General features: G+C 37.7%; 1 protein-coding gene across 3 annotated transcripts in view; it reads left to right on the top strand.

Annotated features, from left to right (window-relative positions):
• The first annotated feature begins 411 nt into the window (after positions 1–411).
• Positions 412–24,401, top strand: part of LOC100257163 (uncharacterized) — a 46,909-nt gene continuing 22,919 nt past the window's right edge. For all 3 annotated transcript variants that reach the window (XM_002279575.5, XM_010647556.3, XM_059735816.1), the window contains exons 1-18: positions 412–673; positions 1,393–1,469; positions 1,705–1,804; positions 1,960–2,067; positions 3,157–3,273; positions 4,323–4,473; positions 8,289–8,533; positions 8,707–8,868; positions 9,563–9,636; positions 9,704–9,821; positions 10,235–10,318; positions 12,512–12,607; positions 12,746–12,847; positions 13,139–13,207; positions 20,712–20,807; positions 20,875–20,982; positions 22,019–22,132; positions 22,331–22,414. In XM_002279575.5, the coding sequence (XP_002279611.3) occupies positions 608–673; positions 1,393–1,469; positions 1,705–1,804; positions 1,960–2,067; positions 3,157–3,273; positions 4,323–4,473; positions 8,289–8,533; positions 8,707–8,868; positions 9,563–9,636; positions 9,704–9,821; positions 10,235–10,318; positions 12,512–12,607; positions 12,746–12,847; positions 13,139–13,207; positions 20,712–20,807; positions 20,875–20,982; positions 22,019–22,132; positions 22,331–22,414 (1,971 nt within the window). In that variant the 5' untranslated portion in view covers positions 412–607. The remainder of the gene's footprint in view (positions 674–1,392; positions 1,470–1,704; positions 1,805–1,959; positions 2,068–3,156; positions 3,274–4,322; positions 4,474–8,288; positions 8,534–8,706; positions 8,869–9,562; positions 9,637–9,703; positions 9,822–10,234; positions 10,319–12,511; positions 12,608–12,745; positions 12,848–13,138; positions 13,208–20,711; positions 20,808–20,874; positions 20,983–22,018; positions 22,133–22,330; positions 22,415–24,401) is intronic.

Raw genomic sequence — 24,401 nt, 5'->3', positions numbered from 1 at the left:
TTATTATTTCTATCTATATTAGTCACATCAAGTATACTCGGGTTTCATCGCTTAGATATCGTATTGTTTCTTAGAGAAGTTTTGAATAAATAAAGTACAAAAAAATTAATAATATAAATAATATATTCACGATATATTTTGAGTTGAAATTTGTGGGGTGTCAATTTAGATTATCATATGTTTTTGTTATTGACGACGAAAATCAATTTAAATTTCAAAATGAAAGTAAGAATTTAAATAATAAAAATAATTTTTTATTATTGTATAAAATAAAAAATGTTTGGCATTTATATGATACGTAAATTTTTTATGTTTATTATAAACTCCATCTATGGGACAAAACTATAATTCTTATAAAATTAAGGGGTCATACTTCTATTAAGAAAAGTAAGGTGGCTATAATAGGAAAGTAAACTATCATCTACCTCCTGTGGACATTTCTCACTGTACGAACAGGAGGTTCTGGCTTCAATGGCGAACTGCACGTAATCTAAACCCTGGTTTCGTTTTTGACTCGTTCACTCTGCAACTCAACTCAGCTCAATTACTCGCAAACCCTTCATCACATCATTTCTCGCGTTTCTCCGAGAAAATACTGAAGAAGACGATGATTTTCTCGGCGAGAAACATGGTGTTCTCGTTTCGTCTTCTCGCCGCCCTTTCGCTGTTACAGGCAAGAACTCGTTTCTGTTTCTCGCAATTTTGTTTTCCGGTAAATTGTTTTCCTGGAAAACGATAAAAGGGCTGCACGATTGGGAGTGATTATTTTATTTTACGTTGTTTTCATGAATTGGGTTTAGACCGTTTTGACTGACTTGTTTGAAGCTTAACTTGATGATTTAGGGATAGTTGGACGTGTGATCATCTGTGGAATTGAATTCGTTTGATGAACAACTAGTTTGTTTTATTTTTATTTTCTTCAATCCTGTTTGGTTATTGGGAAAGTGCGACGGAAAAGAAAAGAAATAGCACAAAAAAAAATAAAAATAAATTCAAGGAGAGAGCCAACGGGGGCCTTAAAATTGATTTTATTCTAGCGTAGGTGGAGTTTAATTTTGAATTTACAATTTTGGAGACCTTTGAAAACATTTGTTTAGTCGAAGTATGCACTTTCCCCCCACAAAATTAGTGTTATTAACTCTGGATGGTCTCCTTGGAGTGCATTTCGGACAGACAAAGTGGAGAAATTCCCTTGGTATTGCATAAACTTACATGTCAGGCCTCTGAGTGAGCCAGAGGAGCACATTAGAGAATCTGTTTTGACACAAACCACTTTGCTTCCCTCAATGTGATGCTTATATGATGTGATGCTCATAGGATCAAATTTAAATTCAATTGGTTGATCTAACAATCTAATTTCAGTCTTGTTATCATAATTATTATCTTTTCCAGGTATTAATTTTTGCATCTTTACTCGGAGCAGAGAAGACTGATTCACAGTTCCTTTTGTTTCCCAATGCCACGTCTGGGTATGGCCACAGCCTTTACTTTTGTAATTTATCGAGTAAACTGGTGCTATTACTAATAAGTGATGCTATCTATCTGTTTTGATTTTCATTCTTGATTGTCCTTAATGTTTGTCGATTACAGTAGTTGGGTTGAGGATTTTTTTCTCCCATGAAACTTCTGAATTTTCCTAAATAATTTAAGCCATCCTCCGTTATTTATATTTTAGGATTCACCCACCTCTAATTTTCTGGTCAGGGAAAGGCATTCCCCAGAATACTGTGCAATGTACGACATCTGTGGGGAGCGCAGTGATGGTAAAGTTTTGAATTGTCCATATGGGACCCCTGCTGTGAAGGTAAATATGACTTCTGCTTGTTCAAATGATGTTTGCATCTACAGTTCCACCTTTTTTTCTTTTTTTTCTTCCTTCTTACCTTTTCCATCCAAATTAATTTCTAAGACCTAATGCACATTGACGGTGTTGGTAATATACAAATAACATACTTGCAGCCTGATGAGTTTCTTTCTGCAAAAATCCAAAGCTTATGTCCCATGATAAGTGGAAATGTTTGCTGTACGGAGGCTCAGTTTGATACTCTGCGGGCACAAGTTCAACAAGTAAGATGCTTTTCTTTCTCTTTTTCGTTCTTTCTTTTGCATTTTTGTTTTTTGTTTGTTTGTTTTGGGTATTGAAGTCAATTATGGACATTTATTGTCTATGGTTTATATTTACAATTCATTTAGAAAAAAATGATTTAAAGAGAGTTAATTCTGGCTTGGATTATAGTATATCCACATGTTTGAGATTTAAAGGAGAGTTTTATTCCTAAATGTTCTTTTGAAGTTTACATCAGTTTCAATTTTTACTTATTGACAGAAAAACCTATTTGTCCAGCCATTTTAGAAACTAAGATAGTCTAATTGGGTTATGGCTAATAAAGACTTTACAACAAGTTGAAATCTTTGCCAAGATCAAATCTCCAAATTAAACGTATTTTTCTTTCGTTTAGGATAAATGAAATGGAAATCTTTCAAAAAGAGAAACTTCAAATGAAGGAATTCCTAATCCAGTCAAATAAAATGAACAACTTGCCAGTAAATTAGGTGATTTGGGGCTGCTGAGAATGAGTGTCCATGTACTCTGGATTGCTCCCTGAGCTTCTTCTTTTGGATTTTTATGACCTCTATTCACATCAGGACTGTAATTGCCATCTATTCATGGTAGTTCTGTAAGTCAATGCAGTTTGCTTTTGTGCAATATGGTTGAATCATAACAAAATATATCATGATGTCATCTACTGTCTTTGCTTTAAGGTTGTTGCCTGTCTGTGATGGTTTTGATAGACTTTCTCTTGCTGTTCAATTTAATATGTTGTTTTCTTTGATAGGCAAATAAAACATATTGTACTAAAAAAGTGTCTAAAAGAAAGTGGGGGCGCAGTCCATGCGCACTTGGTGTATACAAGCAAGTCACAGAAAACAGACAATTTAATCTGTTAATGTTATTGATGAAATATAGTTGAATGTGGGATCATTTTCATTTTCTTGTTGTGTACTTCTTATTTTCTGTGCCAAACAGGCACCATTAGGACTTTTTCTAAGCTCAGTCAGATTAGAACATAGTCTGTATATGTTTTTATTTACCTCAGTAATATCTAAGCTCGCTCATTATTTGTGTATCCCTTTACCCTACCCAATCTATTGCAGGCAATCCCTTTTCTTGTGGGCTGCCCAGCATGCTTGAGGAACTTCTTAAATCTTTTCTGTGAGCTTTCTTGCTCCCCGAATCAAAGTCTGTTCATCAATGTGACTTCCATCGCCAAGGTCAGGCATACTGAGTAACATAATATTGAGTTTGTTTTTTGGTGAAATAGTGTGGTGGGTCAGTTTTGTAATTTGCTGTGGAGATTTACTATCTTATATTGTTATATGAATCTCTTAAGTAGCTTTCAACTGAGCTTTATTGAGTACTCTATTTAGCCTTATATGTCTCGTGTTGTGCAATTGGTTCATTTGTGTATGTTTCTTACTTTTATTTTTTATTTTCTAAAGGAAACAATTACCAAAACTGACAAAAAAGATGAGGAAACATCTGTGAGAAACTTAGTGAAGCTTATAGATAAGAGTGCATTTGTATTCTCCACGCATCTGAGAGGTGGTCTTATTTAGATCCCTTTTGGGAGTGAATATGGTTGACGCGCTTTTATCTGAAGCACTTTTGTTAGTAACGGTTTCATTCGAAATACCTTTAAAGAGAATCTCTTAGTGTTTGGATATAAACTAAAAAGAAGTTCTTTCGTAATATTTTAGGTAAGGTATTATACAACAAAAAAAGTGATTTTTAGAAGCATCACATGCTAAGTGATTGTTTAGGAATCACTTTAGGTGATTTTCCAATTTTTTAAAGATGATTTTCCAAATTTTTAAAAATGATTTTCAAAAATTTTCCGAACACTAAATTTTTGTGAGGAAGTGCTTCCAAGTATTAGGAAGCACTTTTAGCCATTTTCAAAATCACTCCCAAATGGGATCCTGTTTAGTTTAACATCAATTTGATTTGAAAGTCACATTTCTTCATCATACCATGTAGCTTGGCCATGATTTTTTAAATAAGTGTTGTGCTTATTATGGTGGCCTCGTTAAGTAATGGGCTATGGATGGTATAACATTAACAACTTGTACATAAAGTTGACATAACCATGAAGCCGTGCCCATGGTTTGTTTTGTGAATGTGCTTGATTTTCTAAAAGAGAACTTAATGACAGTTAGTTTCTCGTTTTTTGAACTTTTTTGCCACTTACATTTATCTTCTTTAGTTGTAACTATACCTATCAAAACATATTCTCAGCTGTAATCAACACCATATGTGTCAGGGAAATTGCAGTTCGACTGTGGATGGCATTGATTTTTATGTAAGTGATGCTTTTGGGGAAGGGCTATATAACTCCTGCAAGGATGTAAAGTTTGGGACTATGAATACAAGGGCAATACAATTTATTGGTGCAGGTGCTCGAAATTTTAAAGGTGAGTTATACTTCTACATTTGCAGTGTGATCTCTCTCTCTCTCTCTCTTTATTTTTATTTTTATTTTTTTATGAGAAACAACAGTATAGTATATTAAGGTAAGTAATATTAACATGATCTCTCTCTCTCTCTCTCTCTCTCTCTCTCACTGTCACACACACACACACACACACTCTGTTTGTTATATACATGTGTGTGTGTGTGTGTCAAGCTAAGTGTAAAACCTTTTTTACACCCCTCAGGAACTTTGTGGGGTCCATGTTTCTTATAGCTAACAGTTGGGTCAGATATCTCCGTCTGGATGCCTATCGATACTCAATCAACTTGTTATTTGGCTAAGCATGATTACCACAGGGAGAACATCTTTTCCAATGGTATGCTTCATGAAATGTGAAACTAGCAAACAACTGTGAGGGTGTGAGAACAAGAAGTTTTACACTTGGTGTAGAACAACCATCAAAAGAGACTGTGCTTGAACCAAAGAGTATTTTACAAACAAAGATCCACCTTCTTTGGTAGAGATGGCATCAGGTTCTTTCTTTCTTTTCAGAAAAAAAATGGTTCAGTCAAATTGATAGCCGAATTGTACTATCAAGGAATCATCTTTTATTTTATGAAGCAATGTCCTGAGTCCCTTGAAGTATGTGAAAGGCTACCAATTCATTTATAATCAAGGGGATAAAGAATAAACATGATTGCACAAGAATGCTTCTACCGCCTAGGGACAGTTAGGCTTTTTCCCAACCATCTAACCGATGTGAAATCCTCTCTACAACTATGTCCCAAAACGATACTCCTCTAGGATTCCCTTATAAAGGAAGGCCCAAGCAAGAGAGGAGCCAATTTGACATTGCAGTCTAAAAATGTAGCCAACTCAAGGACTTGAGTCTAACTAATATTGATAATTGATAGGGTACTCTTATCCAAATTTACCATGAGCCTAGAAATGTGTCAAAAAACCAACAAGATTAACTTAAGGTTGTACAAGTCCTCCTTTCTGGCTCTTGAGAAGAATATTGTGTCATAAACAAACTCTAAATGCGTCACTCTTAACTTGTTTCTACCTACCAAAAAGTCCTCTAAGATTACCTTTTCTTCTGCTCTCAACATCAATCTACTCAATACATTTGCAACAATGTTAAAAAGACAAGTGGAGAGGGGATTGCCTTACCTTAAGCCCCTAGATGACTCAACCCATCCTTTGACGCACCTATTTACTAGTACTGCACGAATCCATGATCTCCATCTCTAACCAAATCCTTTCCTCTTTGATGCGTGATCCTACAAAACTTCATTTGACATGTTCGTAAGTTTTTTCAAAATCAATCTTAAAAACAACTCCTACATTTCTATAATGTCTTTTCTCATCCACCACTTCATTTGCTACCAAAACTACATCCAAAATTTGTCCACCCTTAACAAAGACTCCCTAAGAAATATGAATTGTCTCATGCAAAACCCCTTGTAGTCGTTGAGCTAGCACCTTAGCTAGGATTTTCTAGAGGCTAGTCACTAGGTTAATGGGTTTAAAGTCGGATTTTCTATTGGTTTGGCTCTTTTTAGGCACTAGGACAATGAAAGTGGCATTTTTATGAAACTTAGAGAAATCCTTTATCAAATGATTGAAATCCTATTTAATGATATCTAGACAATCTTGATAAAATGCAAGTGTGAAGCCATTTAGGTTTGGTAAGTTTTCCTTGTCCATGTGAAAGACCACTTCCTGTATTTCCTCCTATAAGAAGGGTTGCTCTAAATTACTAGCACTTTCCTTTGAAATAGGGGACTAATCTAAGCTTTCTAATCGACACCAATCCTCTTCCACTTTACTATATAATTTACGAAAGAAGCCTAAAACCTTCTCTAAGATACTTTTTTGATTGTCTAATGTTACGTCTTCCTCGTTCACTAATGATTTGATGAGCTTCTTTTTCCTTCTTCCATTAGCCATCTTGTGGAAGTACTTAGAGTTGCAATCCTACTCCTTAGACCATTTAACTCTAGTTTTTGCCTCCAGTGAATTTCTTCCCTTAACAAAAGTGCTTCCAACTCCACTTTCTTGATAGCCTTCAAGGTTATTAGTTGATTTAAATTTTTCTTTGATAACTTGTAATTTTTGGATGAATTTATAACCTTCCCATCCTACAACTTGGAGCTCTCTCCAACATGTACCAATACATTCCTTGAAATCAGGTTGAAGTAACCACATATTTTCGAACCTAAATGTTGGGTGGGTATCTAAAACTATTGGGTAATGATCAGAGGTAGAATGAGGTAAGGTCTGTTGCAGATTGTGAGACAAACTAACATTCCAATCCAAAGAGTATAAAAACCTATCTAACCTCTTAGATATGGGGGACTCTTGCAAGTTTGACCAAGTAAAGGTAGCATTTCTAAGAGGGGGATCAATTAGCTCACATTCCCTAATTACAATTGCCTCCAACACACCATCTTGGGAAAGTTAGATTAAACAAATAGGAAACTTCATCCCTAAAATCCTTTTTAAGTGAAATATTGTTTGGGCCAAAAACTGAAGGCAACCAAAAAACCCTACTACTAACAGAAAAAAGTTCTAGTGAAATTGAAAAATCCCGTCACCACCCCAGTACAGGAAAAGATTCTAGTATCCCGATTCCCAAATTATTACTATTCCACCTGATGCCCCATAGCCTAGTAGGTTTTTTTTTTGATAGGCAAATAAGCAATATATTCATTACATGAAACAACGTCTAATGAAATGGTGCGCTAAATTATACACAATGTATACAAGGGTGTACTAATGTATACATGATGTAGGCTGGTAGTTCTATCCACTCTCTGCTCCGGGCCATCTAAATGCTTCTCACCAAGCTCTTGTTCCGCCTTTCTTTTTTTGTCTCTTGAGCATAACATCTGTCATCTTTGTGAAGTTGAGGAGGAATCAATTGATCATGTCCTTTTTTATTGCATTAAAACGAGGATATTATGTCACTTGTTATTCTCTTGGTTTGACATCAAGAGAGTGGTTCCCTTCTACGGTTAGAGAGCCTTTTTTGAGTTGGTATGAGACCTTTATGGGGAACTAGCGTATAAAGGCAGAGAAGACTGCCCCTTTGTGCTTTTTTGGATCATTTGGAAGGAGAAGAATCATAGAGCATTTGTTAATGTTGAAAAAGTGGCCCTTAAGGCTTGACTCAAGTGGTAAAGGGTTGGGCAAGGTTTGTGGGAGATTCCACGTCCAAGTCCCAATGAGGACAAAAATTTACCCATCAAAAAAAGAAAAAAGAAAAAAAGAAAAAACACAGGTGGAACAAGCTCTTAAAAACTCATTTTTGTGTTCTCTTTAGCTTTGGCTCAAGAAGTTTTTAAATAGAGCCTCTATTTCATTATTAGATTTTGTTGATTGTTGGGACGCTGTTTTACGGGAGCAATGTGCTTTTTGTTACTCTTTCCTATTCTCTGTTGTTTTAGTGCCTTTATATGCCTCCTATTGCTTTGATGTGCCCTTTTTTCTTTATATGCTGTTAATAACTTTTTATTTACCTATAAAAAAAATGTCATATTTTGGAATAGTTGATAACAATGGAGAAAATTACTTGCAATCCGCATCATCTTTGTCAGTGGTAAGAATCTGGGCGTTTTGGAGCTCAATAAGTGCGTTGGTTTTTAATTAATTTATTTATTTTCTTATACATTTGGTTGAGTTTGAGAAAGTTACTTGCAGCTTCTTTATATTGTGGCCAAGTATCATATAGAATGTTTATTCCCTGTTTGGAGTTAATATTTCTGCTTCTTTCAAGGTATTGATTATTTTGTTATCAATTGTGTTTTCCAGAATGGTTTGCATTTATTGGCCAGCAAGCTGACCTTGGAATGCCTGGTTCACCTTATGCTATTAATTTTAAGTCAAGACCTGAATCATCTGGAATGGAGCTTATGAATGTGTCTATTTATTCATGTGGTGACACTTCACTAGGATGCTCTTGTGGTGATTGCCCTTCATCTCCAGTGTGTTCTGACTATGAACCTCCTTCTCCACAACAAAAGGATGCCTGCTCGATTAGCCTTGGGTCTGTGAAGGTTGGAATTGATTCCCTTTCTTTTGACTATTTATTGGTTTATTGGTTGGTGTACGTTTTACAATGTCGACAAATGAATGATGTCATGAAACACTCATCTTTTGGTGTTTTAGTTTGTAAATTTCACTTTTCTTTATGTATTTCATTAATCCGGTGTGTTGGTTTCACATACAGGTCAAATGCATTGAATTTTCATTGGCAATCCTATATATTGTGTTGGTTTCTGCATTTTTCGGGTGGGGTTTGTTTCATCGGACAAGAGAAAGGAGGAGGATACCTGCATCAAACATGAAACCGTTGTTGAACTTTGAGGATGAGAAGCTCACTACTCTGAAGGTAGATTCTGATTTTTTTTTTTTTCTAAATATTCGGATTCCCGCGCCAACCCCACCTCTTTTCCTTTCTCAGTTATTGGCTTTGAAAACTATTCAGTGTTTTCACTATCAGCATTAGACAGTGCCTTTTGGTGCTAAACTTGCTTGACCCTTTTTTTTAATGTTCTTTTCAACTGGTTTATGGTTTGTTGTTGGTTGTGCTGATCAAATTACCTTTGTTTTATTCCTTGTTAATTTTTGTTTTTTTCCTTTTGTTGTTTGTTTTTTTAATATTTATCTGTAGTTTCCACATATTGCCTTTTACTTATGCGCTCTCTTCGTGCTATCTAAAATGAGTTGTGTTGTTTTTTTGTCTTCCATTTACTACTTCTGTTAAGATCTCCAAGATGGTTCTAATTATGTTTCTGGAGCTTGTGATACTTGGATGTTCTGCTTGGTCAGGGGTTATTATGCTTATGTAGTAACTTAGACTAAAGTTTTTTGAGGTAGGATCCATGACTAAACTCAACCTCAGCCATGAGCAGATTTCCCTTGGCCTGGCTTCTACCATGCAATTTCCTTTATTTTCATATGAACTTTATTGTTAATTAGATTCTCTTTACATGCCCAGTAATTTTAACTGTTCTGTCCTTTTAGTTATATGCTAGTACTAATTTAGGTTTCTTTGTACTATATGATTCTTGAATGGCTTTTAGGTGCATGAGATGGTTCCTCAAGAGACAAATGTACAACTTTCTGCTGTTCAAGGATACATGTCGAGTTTCTACAGGTTAATAAATATAACATTATTTCTTGTGTTTGAGTACATGCTGGATTAATTTTTCTGCTTTGTCCAGGCAATATGGAACATGGGTTGCCAAAAATCCCAGCCTTGTGCTGTGTATGTCGTTGGCAGTTGTTCTTATACTTTGTTTAGGTCTAATCCGTTTCAAGGTGGAGACACGGCCTGAGAAGGTATCATATTGGCATCTCAATTCTTCCTTATGTGAAAGAGATCCATCCTTGTGATTCATCAGCTGCTGTGTTCTAATATAGAAATATGTGGATGCTCTTCTTTGTTGTCTGATTCTGATTATAGCATGCAGTTCATCCTCTGTTCTGTAGATAAAATATGGTTACAGCAAATTGATCTCGAGTAACCTATTCACTTAATTATTAATGTTTCTCAAAAAGATAGCCTGTAGCTGCACCAAATTGCATGAAATGATAAGTTTATACCATGATACTCATGCTCTAATTTATATCTAACCCATGGTTGTTTTCTGCTGGTTTTAGCTTCTGGTGGGGAAATCTCTCTCTCTTTTTCATATTCTTCTTTAGTAAAATTTCAATTTATTACAAAATGGGTCTTGAATATCATTTTGCAGCTGTGGGTAGGTCCTGGGAGTCGGGCAGCAGAAGAGAAAAATTTCTTTGACAGCCACCTAGCCCCTTTTTACAGAATTGAACAGGTGTTAGTGTCATCTTTTACTTATTCTTCTTCATTTGTCATCTTTAAGATTAAATTATAAGTTCGATTTCTGTTGTCTTTTTTTGTCTGGAAAAAGATATAATTCCCTCTGCATACATTCACTAAACATAAAATTAAGTTCACTTTTAGGATTTCCCTCTGATTTTTGAAGAATTTGTATCAGTTGTATGTCTTGGACACTACTTATTATTTTTTTGATCTACTTTGTCTATTTCAAAAATTAAGGGCCTGTTTGATAATTGTTTTTTAAAACAGTTAGGATTTGTTTGATAATTGTTTTCGAGAACAGTTTTCCATTTTCTAGAATAAGAAAACAAGAAATCAAGTTTGACAACCAGAAAACTGTTTTTTGTATTCTATTCTTAAGAATAAAAAATAGTGTGTTTTCAAAGAACATCTTTTAATTGTATTTTGATAATTGTTTTAAAAAATAATTAGACAAACATGTATAATGATTAAATATAAAGCAGTAGATATAAAAAATTATTTTAAAACTACATTTAAAAATATTAAAAACATTCCAAGTTTCTAAGCAAAATTTTATTCTACAAAACATCAAAGAACAATTTTCAAAAACTATTTTTTAGAATTGGTCTCGAAGACAGTTATCAAATAGGACCTTATTATTTTTGAAGAATTTGTTTTCCAAAAACAGTTATTATTTTATGTTTCAAAAACATAAAATTAAGTTCACTTTTAGGACTTTCCTTTGATTTTGAAGAATTTGTGTCAGTTGTATGTCTTGACACCACCTGTTATTTTTTGGATTTAGTTTGTTTATTTAAAATATTAGGGTCTGTTTGGTAATTGTTTTTAAAAAAAGTGTTTTGTTCTCCAGAACAAAAAAACAGGAAAACATGTTTGACAACTAGATAACAAAAAACAATTTTCTATCCTTAAAAACAAAAATAAAGTATTTTCAAAGAACATCTTTTAGTTGTTTTTATGGTTGCTTTGAAGAATAATCATACAAATATGGAGAATGATTAAAAATAAAGCACTATATATAAAAATTATTTTTAAAACATATTTAAATATATATAAAATAGGTTAAAAACATTTTAAATTCTCAAATAGATATTTGTTTTACAAAACATTAGGGAATAGTTTACAAAAATTGTTCTCAAAAATTGTTTTTCAAAACTGTTTTTGAAAATAGTTACCAAATGGGGCTTAGAATCTGTTTGGGTCTTGTGGGCCTGGATAAGTTTGTTTAAGACTAGGTCCAATATGCTTCTTTTGGTCTAGGCCTAGGTTGAAACTGTCTGACATTAAGATAATCATTCAGCATCCTATTTTGGTAGATAACTAAGAGATCTTGGAGCAGGGAAAAAAAATGAAAATAAAATATAACAGCAATTGAAAGAGCTAAAATTATTTGGAGAACCCTTTTTTTTTTTTTTTTAAATAGGCAAACAAAAATATATAAAATAGTGCCATAAAAAAAGGGAATGCACTCTATGTACACAGGGAAACTGTTTGGAGAACTTGAATAACCTTTTTGACCGATGAACTCTTGCTTCGTTTGGTTTTTTGAGCTTGAGTGGAAGGTGTTGCTTTTAAGTCAATGCAATGAAGTTCTTTGTGTTTTAAAAGGAGTAAAGAATGCCCCTATTTGTGAGGGTGAGTGAAGAGCATGAGCTTTTAGGTAGGGTGTGGAGAGCATTGAAAGATGCTTGATCATCCTGAATGAAACATCTGGAATGAAAAAATCTCATGTGATTGATGAAGCCAAGCCTGTTGAAACATCTAATTTCATGTTCCTCATGGATTTTCATCATCAGATGAGATGTAACTGTGAGTTACTGTGTAAGCTATCTGTTTGGGATGTTGGAATTGGCAAAAGTTTGGCTCTAGTTGTTGATAGATGTGAGTTTATAAGATGTAATTAAAGGCTGATAATGCTGTTATTAAAGACCTTTTTATGATGATGCTACAGTTAATTTAACAAAAGATTTAATGATGAAAAATAACCTTTTTTGCTGGAGTCATGAAAAGATGTTCAGTTTCTAGATGTTTTATTGTCTAGGGCAGAATTAATTTCTGTATTTATATGCGATTATTTGGTTTACACTTTGCCCTTCCTTTTTTCATGTTACTGTGTGTAGACCATATTGTTATAGTTTCTTGTGGAAGAACTGACATGTAACTGGATGATTGTTACATTTTCCAGCTCATATTGGCCACCATGCCAGATATCAAGAGTGGCAAGTCTTCCAGTATTGTATCAGATGATAATATCCAGTTACTATTTGAAATACAAAAGAAGGTATTCCAAGTGCTTGCTGAGGGCTTTTTAAATGCAAAAATGGGTTATGACATGATTTTGCTATTTCTCACTTCTCGGTCTCTATATCTTTATACAGAGTAGATGACAGCCTCTATGTTCTTTGCTAATTTTTGACAGGTTGATGGACTTCGTGCAAATTATTCTGGCTCAGTGGTGTCTCTAACTGATATTTGTTTGAAGCCTATGGGACAGGATTGTGCTACTCAAAGTGTTCTGCAGGTTTTCTTGCTTTTCCTTACATGCATTTATCACTCTATGGTTTAGATGTCCATGGACTCAAAACTACTGCTAGTGCTGGTTTTTTCATTTTCTTTCTTGCAATTGAATTCTTCTAAACCTTTTGTAACTTGCTACTACCATATGGTTCCAATAAACTGTACTTTCTTAATTCACATAACCTATTTATGTTGAAGTGCCTTTGGTTTTGAAAGTCATTGTTGGGCTATCTTGCTAATATGACATTCTCTTGAAGTATCACCGTGGATTTTTTTTTCATTTTCCTTTTTACAGTATTTTAAAATGGACCCTGAAAATTATTATGGCTATGGAGGAGTTCAACATGTTGAGTACTGCTTTCAGGTACACATTGACCATTTACTTGTTGTTTGTACTATCTAAATCATGTGCTTGTTTGAATGTGTGCATTACATAATTTAAGGGAGCTTATATTTCTCTAATTTACCTATAAAAAAAATAATAAAAAATAAAATTTAAGGGAGCTTTTAAAGTCTTGTGCATCTTTGATGGTTTTTGAACCATTGATTTAGATGGCTCACATTTTTTGATGCTCATGGAGCAATTGCTAATTAATTACATGGGCCATTGTAAAGGTAAGGACCTTTTGTTTGATTTGAACCCCAAGCAGACAATGACTTGATTGCAAGATGACACAAAGAAGTCTGAACAGAGAATGGGTTGAGGTAGCAAAGGAAAACACACTTGCCCAAGGATTTAACAGAGGAAATGACCTTAAATAGACCTGGATAGTGGAAAAGAATTCATGTAGCTGACCCTGCATGATTGGGATTAAGGCTTTGTTGGGTTGCGTTGGCTAATTACTGGAACTATGTTACATAGATGGTTAGATTGCAAGTACTATTTATGTTTTGAGGGTTTTTGGAGGAAATGATAAAGGAGCAAGAAGAAAAGAAAAGAAAAAAAAAAAGGATAATAGCATCAATTGTCTTCGTCAATATGTTCATTGTAAGGTAATAGTGATGAGAGTAGGTGATGGAGGTGCTGGAGGGGGTAGATGTTGTTTTGTGGTGGAATCAAAATCCTTTGAGATTTTGATTAATTCTTCAGGGGGGAAGCTTAGTGGAATCGTAATGGAGAGAAGAAAAGGCTTCTCCAATTGGATTAGGTTCGGAGAGTTTGGGTTTAGGTGTTTGCTTGGGGGAGTGGAGGCTTGCTGCAGGGAGGATAAGTTCGGGAAAGTCATCAAAACTTGGGAAGAGGGGGGGAGGAAATTCAGATTAGAATTGCGTGCTAATGGGGCGGGGAGGTACATCCTCTGTTCTGTTCGTGATCTGGAAGCGAAAAGGTTCAGCTTGGTGTTTCCGGAAGGCAGAGGGCTTAGTGGGGGATGGGTTTTGCTAGCTGAAAAGCTTCGTTCTTTAGGTATTCATCTGCTAGCTGAAAATAAGGCGGGTGTAGGTCTGGTAGGAGCAAAGGAAGGATGGAGAGACGAAGAAAAGAAGAAGGGGGAGGAGAATACGCGTTCATTTGTTGAAGTAGCAAAGGCAAAGGCGGGGAGAATAGGGGATGCAGTGTGGATTCAGCTAGGGGACAGAGCATTAAAAGGAAGAGATGAGCAATTAGGGCGTTGTCTTGTGGGAAGATGGGAAACAGAGGATAAGCAATGTACAAATCTAGATTGTTTAAAGTTGTGGGGAAGGAGCTTATGGAACTTGAAAGGGGGAGTGAGGTTTTCATATTTGGGAGGCACTTATTTTCTTGCAGAATTTGAATTAGCAGAAGAAGCAGAAAGAGTGTTGCGAAGAGGAAACCGACGTGTTCAGGACAAACATTTTCAGTTAGAAAGATGGGGTCCAGAAGCAGGTTGTTTTCGTCATGGAGTTCATACAAACCGTTGTTGGGTGAGGGCGGTGGGGCTCCCTCTCAATTTCTGGAATCAGGAAGTGTTCAGAAAATTGGGGGACAGCTGCGGAGGGCTGGTGGCTGTGGATGAGGACACAACTAACTTCTCTCAGCTCCAATGGGCAAGGTTTTTAGTGAAGTCGGATGGAAAGGATTTACCTGGGGCATTAAATTTGGTGGTGGTGTCTTTGTGTTTTGCTATTCAGCTTTGGTGGGAGGTGCCGCCATGGGTGTCGGTGACGGTACCGGCGCAAGGAAGGGAGAGGTTGCAGGGCAGAGATGAGGGATGCTTGGCTTCACACGTGGGAAGTAGCGTGGGGCCATCGCGGGTACAAGGAACCATGGCAGTAGGTGAGGTGGGCAGTGAAGAGCAGGTAGGAGTTGATACTGTGGAGTACGGTCGGGGTATGGCGGGGGTTACTGAAGCAGGTGAGGAAGTTGATAGAAAGGGAAAGGGGGCAGCGGAAGAAGTGGGTTTTGCATCAGAGGGAGTGGACTTAAGGGGAAAAGGTAGTGGGCCTATGGAATATTGGGCTGAGTCAAGTAAGGGGGGAAGTTTAAAGAAGGGGGGAGCCCAAAGGGACTGTGGGCAGATTGTGGGCCGAGAGAAGCCTCTGGCCCAGGAGGGTTTTGGAGTGGGCCTTAGTAAAAAGGGTTGTGACCCCTCTTTAGGCTTCTCAAAGGAAGGTGGGCTGAGGGGATTGGGCCAGGGTGTGGCCCAGATGGGTCACGATGATGGCTGTATGAAAGCTAGGGCTCCGGCGATTCCATCTTCGTGCGAGGAGTCGAGGCTGATCAAGGCCATCGTCGGTGCTGCGTTGTGGGCTGAAGGAGGAGGAAAGACTGGTGCAGATGAGGCCCTATTGGAGGAGGTATCCAGGTACTCTCTTCCCGAAAACCGTTCTCTTCTTAGTTTCAGGGATCGGGGTCTTCTTTCTTCTTCTTCTTCTTTCTGCGGGGAAAAAAATGAGGATGTTATGGCTGTTCGGGACTTGGTGGCACTTGAGGGGCCATATGTGATGAACGAAGAAGGGAGGGCCGATCCGTTGAGAATCATTGAGGCTGATGGGAGGGAGAGGGATATTTCTTTTGACATAGAGAAGAATATTAAGGAGAGTAAGGGGGGTGAAATGATGGTAGAAGTTACGGGAAGAGTTACGGAGGAAGATAATAGAAGTGTGCTGGGCTCGTGGATGAATGGTGATTTTATAAAGCTTTGCAAGTGTCTGGGTATGCCTACGGTGGGTTTTGAGGGGGAAATTTTATTGTTATTAAGAAGAATGGAAGAGCGAAAGAATTTTAAGGGTGGTGTGGCAGGAAAAAAAAGGAAGGTTCAAAAGGTCTCCAAGTCAGAGAGAGAATTGAAAAAATTGGAGAGTTAAATGAATTATTGTGGGACTAGAAAGAGTGCGGGGTTGCTTCAGATTGCTAACTGAAGTTTGGGTTTGTTGGTCCAGTGAGGGGAGAGGGGCTTATTAAGGTGGATGTTATGAAATTAAGAGTACTGTCGTGGAATGTTAGAGGGGCTAATGATAGTGAGAAAAGAAAGGTGATTAAGGCGTTGATCAAGAGTCAAAAGGTGGATGTAGTGTGTTTACAAGAGACCAAAATGCAGGAGATGCCAAGGAAGATAGTTAGAAGCCTCGGAGTGGGAAGATGTCTGGATTGGAAGGTGTTAAATTCGAGGGGTTCTTCTGGCGGTGTGCTGGTGTTCTGGGATAAGAGGGTGCTGCATTTATTGGAAGCGGAAGTGGGGAACTTTTCTGTGTCTTGCAGATTCAAAAATTGTGAGGACGGCTTTTGTTGGTTATTCTCTGGAGTTTATGGGCCTTCGTTGATGAAAGAGAGGGAAGATTTTTGGGCGGAGTTAGGAGCGGTTAGGGGTCTATGGAGTGATCCTTGGTGTGTGGCAGGGGATTTCAATGTTGTGAGATTCCCTGGGGAGAGCAGTAGGGGAGGCAGATTATCTGCTTCAATGAGGAGATTTTCGGAGATTATGGAGGATTTAGAGTTGAGGGACCTGCCTTTGCAAGGAGGCTCCTTCACCTGGAAGGGAGGATTGAATAATCAATCCCATTCAAGGCTTGATCGGTTTCTGATTTCGAATGAATGGGAGGATCATTTCTCTGGGTCTGTGCAGTATGTCCTTCCTAAGCCGACTTCGGATCATTTTCCAATTCTTCTAGACGGGGGAGGAGTAAGGAGTGGCCCGATGCCGTTCAGGTTTGAGAATATGTGGTTGAAGGAAGAGGGATTCAAAGAAAAAATGCAGGGGTGGTGGGTGGGGCTCAATTTTAGTGGGTCTGCGAGCTATGTGTTGGTTTCTAAATTGAAAGCTTTGAAGTCTCTGTTGAGGGATTGGAATAAATTGGAGTTTGGGAAAGTGGAGGTCAATAAGGCTTTGGCTTTGAGTCAGGTGGATTTTTGGGACAAAATGGAGTTATCTCGGGCTCTTTCTGTTCAGGAGGTGGATGCAAGGAGAGGAGCTAAAGAGGATTTTAAGAAGTGGGCTTTGATGGAAGAGATATCTTGGAGACAAAAATCAAGGGAAATCTGGTTGAGAGAGGGGGACAGGAATACTAAGTTCTTCCACAAGATGGCTAACTCTCACAGGAGGGGGAACATGTTAGCCCGGGTCAAAATAAATGGTGTTTGGTTAACAAAGGAGAATGAGGTTAAAGAGGGGGTGGTGAATGAGTTTAAAGCTATGCTGTCTTCTGCTGGAGGTTGGAGACCCAGCGTAAGGGGATTGTCTTTTGAGAGATTGGAGGCGGTGGATGCAGCTAGTTTGGAGGAGCCGTTTTCGGAGCAAGAGGTGATGGAGGCGCTTAAAGGTTTTTGTGGGGATAAAGCTCCCGGGCCTGATGGTTTTTCTATGGCCTTTTGGCAATCTTCTTGGGAGTTTGTGAAAGAGGAGGTCTTGGGGTTTTTTAGGGAGTTCCATAACCATGGCAGGTTTGTTAAAAGTCTTAATGCCACCTTTATTGTTTTGATTCCAAAGAAAGGAGGGGTAGAAGAGTTAAGGGATTTCAGGCCTATCAGCTTGGTGGGAGGTCTATATAAGTGGTTGGCTAAAGTTTTAGCTAATAGATTAAAGAGGGTGGTGGGGAAGGTGGTTTCCAAGGCTCAAAATGCCTTCGTGCAAGGAAGGCAAATTCTAGATGCTGTTCTGGTGGCTAATGAGGTTTTAGACTCGGTTTTAAAATACAAGGAAGAGGCTGTGATGTGTAAGCTGGACATTGAGAAAGCGTATGACCATGTGGAATGGTCCTTTTTGTTTTCAGTCATGAGGAAGATGGGGTTTGGGGAAAAATGGATTAGATGGATGAAGTGGTGTATCTCCACTGTTAGCTTCTCCGTTTTGGTGAATGGGTCTTCCTCAGGTTTTTTTCAAAGCTCTAGAGGTTTAAGGCAAGGGGATCCTCTCTCTCCGTATCTTTTTGTGTTGGTGATGGAAGCTTTTAGTAGTCTCCTAAGGAAGGCAGTAGCTGGGGGCTTTGTGTCTACTTGTAAGGCAAGAAGTAGGGGTGGTGAGGGAGTTAATGTGTCACACCTTTTGTTTGCTGATGACACTTTGGTTTTCTGTGGTGCTTCCAAGGTGCAATTGCTGCATTTAAATTGGATTTTAATGTGGTTTGAAGCCATGTCGGGCTTGAGAATTAATCTTGACAAAAGTGAGCTTATTCCGGTGGGTTGTGTGAATAATGTGGAGGAGTTGGCTGCAGCTATTGGGTGTAAGGTTGGAAGTCTCCCAACCTCTTATCTGGGCTTGCCTTTAGGTGCACAGTATAGGTCGCAGGCTGTTTGGGACGGTGTGGAGGAGAGAATGAGGAAAAAATTGGTTAGATGGAAGAGCCAATACATATCCAAAGGAGGTAGGATTACTTTGATCCGGAGTACTCTAGCTAATATGCCCATTTACTTTATGTCCATGCTCTCTATGCCTAGAAAAGTCAGACTGAGGTTAGAGTGGATTCAGAGGGAGTTCTTATGGGGAGGTGGGGCCTTTGAGAGGAAGATCCATTTTGTTAAGTGGGAGCTGGTTTGTCTTGAGAAGGATAAAGGGGGGTTGGGGGTCAAGAGTATTTCTATCCTCAATAAGGCTCTTTTATGTAAATGGAGTTGGAGATTTGCTATGGAAAGAGAGGCTTTTTGGAACAAAGTGATTAGGGGAAAATATGGGGAGGAGCAAGGGGGTTGGAGTTCAAAGGAAGCAAGGGGGGAGACGCATGGTGTGGGATTGTGGAAAACACTTAGGAAAGAATGGGAAGTCGTGAAAAGTAGGCTTGTTTTCGTTGTGGGGAATGGGAAAAGGATAAATTTTTGGAAAGACATTTGGAGTGGGGATGAACCCCTTTGTGTTTCTTTTCCTTCTCTATTTGCATTGGCTGTTTCCAAGGATGCGTGGGTTAAGGATGTGTGGAGGTGCAATGAGGGTGGGGGAAGTTGGAGCCCATTGTTTTCTAGACCATTTAATGATTGGGAGTTGGAAGAGGTGTGCAGTTTTTTTGTGGCCTTAAATAGGAAGCAGATTCAGCAAGGGGTGGATGATAGGGTGATTTGGAGAGAGACTAATTGTGGGAAGTTTTCGGTTAAGTCTCTCTACAAATCATTAGTATCAGGCCATCCAATCTCTTTCCCATCGTCGGCTATTTGGAAAGTTACGGTGCAGCCTAGAGTGAGTTTTTTTGGGTGGGAAGCAACGTGGGGAAAGGCTCTCACCTTGGATCAGCTTCAAAGGAGAGGTTGGGCTCTAGCGAACAGATGTTACCTTTGTCAAAGACATGAAGAATCAATTGATCACGTTCTTCTTCATTGTGAAAAGGTTAGAACTCTTTGGGTGCTGCTCTACTCAATGTTCGGGGTGCAGTGGGTGCTGCCTGCCACGGTTAAGGAGACGCTTTTGGGGTGGAATGGGTCTTTTGTGGGGAAGAAGAGGAAGGGTGTTTGGAAAGCAAGTCCTTTATGCCTTTTTTGGACGGTTTGGAAGACAAGGAACAAAGTTGCTTTTGAGGAAGAGGAGTTGTCAATCCAAAGACTCAAGGCTTCTTTTGTTTATTTTCTTTGGTCGGAGACGAAGAGGTCTATAAAAGATGGTCCCTCGACCTTAGTTGATTTTGTCGGGTGGGTGGCTTCCCGTTAAGGGTGTGGATAGGGTGGCTCTTCGTTCCTTGGCAGGCTGCTAGGGAGCGTGGGGTGTTTTTCTTTCTTTTTCTTTTCTCCTTCTTGTACTTTTAGCCACTGCTTCGGTGGTTTTTAATACAATCTCTTTATTTATCTAAAAAAAAAATTGTCTTCGTCAATACTTATTGACTGGTAAACATTCCATATTTTTAAATGCCACACTTGCAATAATCCATAAGAGAAAGAAATTCTAGAATCTTTATTGGAACAGGTTTAGATGCTCTTAGATCATTGTTTTAAAATTGCTTAATACATGCAAAAAATTAGTGAAATTTGTTTTTAGATTGATTCTGCCAAATTTTTCTTTAAAATTCACATGGAAAAAATTTGGAATTTTTTTTTGGCAATTTGGACAAGTTCTGAGTCAGATTGAACATAAAAACTTTCAGATTTGGATTGACGTCTGAATCCATTGCAAATTATGTAACACCATGACTTAATGATTCAAAAGGGAATTCACTGTATTCAACTAAATTTTCGTGAAGAGAGGTGCCTAGATCTTCATTCTACAATGATTGGGATGGTAATTAAGTTGATCTTGTTCTTTTTTTTTTGGGTTTTCGGGATTCTATGTACTGTTCCTCCTCCTTTCTAACAATTTGCATTTATCACCCAAAAAAAGGAATACCATTCCACATTCTATATTATCGCCACAGTGGTTTTCTGTTTAGGTAAAAAATTTTCATATGATCTTCCATTTGTGACCCATTTGAAATTGTCATCTGTTCATCATTATATTGGTTTCCTCAAAACTGTTGAACACAGATTGACTTGCTTCACCTTATTTTTGCACTGTCAGCATTACACTACTGCAGACACTTGCATGAGTGCTTTTAAGGCTCCACTTGATCCAAGCACTGCCCTGGGGGGATTTTCTGGGAACAATTATACTGAGGTAATACCTCTATCGCTTGCCTGAGTAATGGTATATATACTAATCCTTTGACGATTTCCAATTTCAGGCTTCTGCATTTATTGTGACCTACCCAGTAAATAATGCAATTGGTGGAGCAGGCAATGAAAATGGGAAAGCTGTGGCCTGGGAGAAGGCTTTTGTTCAGTTAGTGAAGGTTTGAGCATGTGCACATCTGTTTTGTTGCATTGTTTATCACTGGTTTTTATATTGCTTGTCTGTTGGCATCTTTAGATACCATATATTTTCCTAAGATTTTAATGTCTGTATTTCTGGTGTATATACCAAGTTCTTATGCATTTTTGATCTCTTATTCTGACTCCAGTTCAAAATATCTGGAAGCATTTCTATTTTGTCATTTTTGATATGATTCTTTTGAGTTAAAATTCAGCCTCAGTATAATCTCTATGTAAGGGTTCTTGTGAAGTGAGACAACAATCATGTGTGGGTTCCCTAATCTTACTGGAGATAACACAATCTTACTGAAGTAATTCCTTTTTGATATCTTTTCCATGTCCTTCACTGAATTGTGCCTTTATATGTTTGCATATTTAATTACTATTGACTGCATCATTGCGGTGCATCCAATTACAGTGGCAAAATGAGCGAGGGCCAACTTAAGGAATCTTTGAGGAGTGTATTATTGTTTTTCATATCTGTACTGGTGTTGCTTATCTTGTTTTTCTGAGGGTTTTCTTGTATACTATTATTAACTCGATATACATTGTATGCCCATATCCTACAGTTGGCTTTAGGTCAATTAGTAGCTTGATATAGTATCAAAGCAACAGTTAATTAGAGGTCTTGAGTTTAAGTCTTATTTTCTCGTTGTTCCCTAATCATAACTGCTGTTGATTTGTCTGTCTCTCCACATGTGCTGGGTATGGGGTCACATGTGAGGATATACATTGTAGGTTCATATCCTAACAACTTATAGGTTAACATATACTATATGTCTACTTGGTTGTTCTCTTACTTGTATGTTTAATGCACTTTTATTACTTATCAAAAAAGAAAAGGAAAAATGTTGCTGTGCAGCTGATATCTTTGGCACTATTATGTATGAGGGTTCAGTTTGATAACAGGAACATATGTCAAAGATACATGTTTTTTACCATTTCTTGTGTTGTTGCATTTTGTGTGATTTTCCATGGCTGTGTATGTGATAGAATTTGAACTTGTTATATTTCAAGGATGAGCTGCTGTCAATGGTGCAGTCTAGAAATCTCACTCTTTCATTTTCATCTGAAAGCTCAATTGAGGAAGAATTGAAAAGAGAAAGTACAGCAGATGTTATAACAATATCAGTAAGTCATTAAAAATTATTATTCTCAGATTCTCAATTGGTAGTGGGAAGAAGTTCCTGCATCATGTTGTCTTGTGCTAATAAACTTCATGAATCTATTATCATTCCATAATTCTGAGCATTTATCCAACAACATTGCTTTTTAACTGTTCCTATTTTTCTTATTTTCATTTTTTGGTTGTTTTTTCCCAAATGTCAGATAAGCTATCTTGTAATGTTTGCGTACATATCAATAACCTTGGGAGATGTGTCTCGTTTATCTTCTTTCTATGTTTCATCCAAGGTATGGTTTCGACTGCGCTTTAAGTTCATAATTTAATATTCTTTTTTTCCCCTTCTGATGTGTAAGATGATATATGCATGACTGAATGCTTTCTGGAGGATGCCGATTACTATTTTATTTCTGTTTATTCTCCTTATTTAAGGTGATTATAATCTCTCTCTCTCTCTCTCTCTCTCACACACACACACACACACACACACACATACACACACACACACACAGATGTAGATATATAATGAATTATGAATAATGTCATGCCATTTGGTGGTCGTGTCTATTGAGTCTGTTAGAGAGCCGGCCCATTGGTTAAGGGCCCATGGTAAAGAAAGTCCAGGAAGGGCTTCTAAGACCTCCTTTTGAAGGAGTTTCTGGCAAACCCTTGGAGTATTTCGCTAACCCTCTCATAAAGGTGACTACTCAGGGTCCAATGGAGCGGCTGTTGGGAGTTGATGAAGTCCTCATGGCAAAAGCGATAGGTTTTGAAGGTAGTTTTTCCTCCCTTCTCCGGTTGGGTCACTAATCGTCGGCATCGGGCCAATGTGTCAAGCAATGGTGGGGCCTCCCTTGGGGACTCTAGGTTCTAGTTTTCGGCCGTTAAGAATGTTGCTCCAAGATGGGATGATGATGGATCTTATGGGGAGTGTAGCAAAGGGCTCTTCGAGTAAAGGATTTGGTGGTTAGGGCTGAAGAGGTGAAGGACATTAAAGGCTAGGAGGCCTATAGCGTTTCGAAGGGGGAGGAGCTTGGTTCTGTTAGTCTTCCTAGTAAGTTAGCCACTTTCAGTAGCTTTTTGGGATTGCTTGTGGTGGGTTTTGAAAAGGAAATTAGTTCCCTTCTAAGGAAGATGTAGTCAAGAAAAGGACGTGGTGTTAAGGTCTTAGGAGGAAAGAGGAAAATGCTTGTCTACTTGGTTGGAAAGGGAAATCCAAAAATTAGAAAGCTCGGTTAACTACAATTGCACTCCTCTCTTAGTCAGGGGAAGGGATAGGAGCAGTGGGGTTTTAGCTCCCCTAATTTGAGATCACTTTTTTTTTGCTCCTAGCATGGTAGAGGGTTTTTCGTTTTAAAAGGGCTCAAGGATGTTGTGTGCTCCTTGTTATGCTCTAGTTGTCTCCTTTGGTGTTGGTTTTGTTTGTGCTCTGGTCTTTCCTGCCAGGGAGAGCCCGGTTTTTTAGGGGGTTGTGTTTTGGGTGGTTGGTTTTTGCTTTTCCCTTTCCTCTCTTGTTAGCCTTTTGGTGTTTTTTGTATACTTCATGTGTACTCTGTTGTGCCTTTTTGCTAGTTCTTAATATATTCTCTTATTTATCTATAAAAAAAATTGTCATGCCATTTGGTGGCATGAGTTTCTATTTGTTTCTAGTATGAATAAATGGCTGAGAACCAAAATGTGTGTTATCATGCTTCCGTCATATGATTAGGAAATTCTGAGAACTTTTTGCTCTTAGTCAGTACTTCCTTTCCTTCTTTGGATAGAACAAATTTTGAAGGATACTGAAGGTGGATAATATATAGAATTTTGCTTGGTTTTATTTTCCTTTTTTTTTTCTTTTTATAAAATCTTCCACAGATTTTTATTTTTTATTTTTTATCAATAAGTAAAATATGTATTGCAAAAGAGGCGCTAAAGAAGCGACGCAAAGAGTTTCTTTTTATAAAATCTTCTGCAGATATTATTGTGTTGAGAGTTGAAACCAGGGAATGTAGAGCTTGTGTTGGCATTTATATGTTCCCAGAAAAATGGCAGGGATAAATGAAGTGAGGAACACCACAAATACTAGGGAACAAATATTTCTGCCTAGGAGTTCTCTACTTTCACAATTGTTGCTTTAGGTGCCATTCATACTCCTTTGAGATATAACAAAGGGTTTGTCCTCTGGTAAATCCTTGTTCTATAAGAGCCATGAAATGTACATAAGGGAAGGCTTGATGAATATAGATATGGATTACATGAATATCTGTATTTCTACCTAGCAGTTCTCTACTCAAA

This window comes from Vitis vinifera, chromosome 3 (assembly GCF_030704535.1).
Source record: "Vitis vinifera cultivar Pinot Noir 40024 chromosome 3, ASM3070453v1".
Classification (NCBI taxonomy): domain Eukaryota; kingdom Viridiplantae; phylum Streptophyta; class Magnoliopsida; order Vitales; family Vitaceae; genus Vitis; species Vitis vinifera.
Note: the sequence above shows the minus strand (reverse complement) of the source record. Positions and strands in the feature narration are given on the sequence as shown.